Source organism: Capra hircus, chromosome 10 (genome assembly GCF_001704415.2).
Source record: "Capra hircus breed San Clemente chromosome 10, ASM170441v1, whole genome shotgun sequence".
NCBI classification, from domain to species: Eukaryota; Metazoa; Chordata; class Mammalia; order Artiodactyla; family Bovidae; genus Capra; species Capra hircus.
This window is the reverse complement of record NC_030817.1, coordinates 76,445,358-76,447,093: the sequence shown is the minus strand read 5'-3', so window position 1 is coordinate 76,447,093 and position 1,736 is coordinate 76,445,358. Positions and strand designations below refer to the sequence as shown.

The following is a 1,736-nucleotide window of genomic DNA, read 5'->3' as shown; positions in this document are numbered from 1 at the left end:
GTCCTCTTTCCCTTCCTTCCTGCCCTTCACCTCTCTCTTGCTCTCTTCCTTGGTTCTTCCTTGTTTCCTTCTCTCTCTCTCTCTCCACTGTTGTCTCTCTCTGCCTTTCTCCTCTTCTCTCCATTTTCCTTCACCTTTCCCTCTCTTACCCACAGTCTTTTAGATTGAATATAGCTCCCCTAAGGTCACCTTGGAGTAAATATTTCACAGGTATTGAGATAGATCCTGAGTTGTCAAATTTTAAACGGTCCAAAGTCTTAGAGCTCAGAACAGCAAAAGGTGGTAGAAATGGGCCTGCACAGGAACAGAAGGCATAGCCTCACAGTGGACATAACTCCTTCTCTCTTGTATTCCCTTCAGGAAAACATGGGGACTCTGATCAACAAGCAGCTCCTGTTTCTGCTCTTCCTGCTGCTGAAGCCACTGCAGTTTGTGAAGATAACTGATCCATATTTATCAGCTGAAAGACGAGAAGAATTAGAAGACTATATAAATGACTTATATGCTACAGGGCCTACCAAACCACCTACCAAGGAAACATTCAAAACCCGTGTCATTATTGATTCTGAAATGCCGTTAACTGACCAAGAATACTGCAATCTCGAAATGAAGATGAAACGTGTTCACAATAGGCTTTATTGTGTGAAAGAGCATTTCTTCCTCCAAGCATCATATGACGACATTCAAAAGATCTGTCATAACATGTTTGTGCAATGTAAAGATGGGATTAGGAAATGTCACAGGAGCCGGAAAATAATATCAGGAGTGCATTGTGTTTTAACAAATGGGGTCATGATGCCATTTTGTGAATACATATCGTCTTACAAGGAGGGATGGGTCTTTATCACTTGTCAATGGGAAGATAATACTGGAGAAATTATCCCTGTGTCTGTAACTGATATTTTGGCCGTATAAAGAACCATCCACCAGGAAAATCTCTTTCCCTCCACCCCTCTAGAAGTATATTCTCTAAGATGTTAAAGCAAGAAGATAGAATCCTATTCTTACTGATCCTTACAAGTCAAACTTGAGAATGGAAATTTTGATCCCATTTACTTTCATCATTCACTGCCTGCCCTTTTTCTCCTTACACCAGGCAAAGGAAAGGTGGGCTGGATTAGGAGATAGTGCTCTGAGACATGGATTCAAACAGGTCACAGAGTTTAGCACACTTTGAATTTTTTATGTGGATGAATGCCTGCAGGGAAAGGATGACCAGCACCAAGAGGAATAGGAAATGTTTCCTGATAAGTGAAAGTGAAAGCCCCTCAGTCGTGTCCGACTCTTCGTGACTCCATGGACTATACAGTCCATGGAATTCTCCAGAATACTGGAGTGGGTAGCCTTTCCTTTCTCCAAGGGATCTTTCCAACCCAGGGATTGAACCCAGGTCTCTCACATTGCAGGCAGATTCTTTACCAGCTGAGCCACAATGGAAGCTCCAAAGTTGTATCCATGCGAATTTCTGGTTCAGTAGAAATAATAAAGTGCATCGATGTAGCTGGGTGTCTCTGGAATGCTTATGTGGGGCTTTTGGGTTTGCCTGACCTTCCTCTGTGACACAACTTGAAACAAAAAGAATTGAAGGTACTTTCTTGGTAGTCCAGTGGCTAAGATTCTAGGCTCCCAATACAGGAACCCTGGGTTCCTGTTCTGGTGTTGGAATTAGATCCCGCATGCCTAATCCAAGAGTTTACATGCCACAAATGTAAACATGCTGCAAGCTCCAACTAAAA

At 42.6% G+C, this 1,736-nt stretch overlaps 1 protein-coding gene across 1 annotated transcript; it reads left to right on the top strand.

Moving 5' to 3' along the window:
• LOC106502541 (inactive ribonuclease-like protein 9) lies at positions 366-1,262 on the top strand. The gene has a single exon (XM_018053810.1). It carries the CDS (start codon positions 367-369, stop codon positions 913-915), a length of 549 nt encoding a protein of 182 aa, XP_017909299.1. The 5' UTR covers position 366; the 3' UTR covers positions 916-1,262.

Bases quoted from the DNA above. Each gene is read 5' to 3' on its own strand.
- LOC106502541 (XM_018053810.1), top strand. From the start codon at position 367: ATGGGGACTCTGATCAACAAGCAGCTCCTGTTTCTGCTCTTCCTGCTG.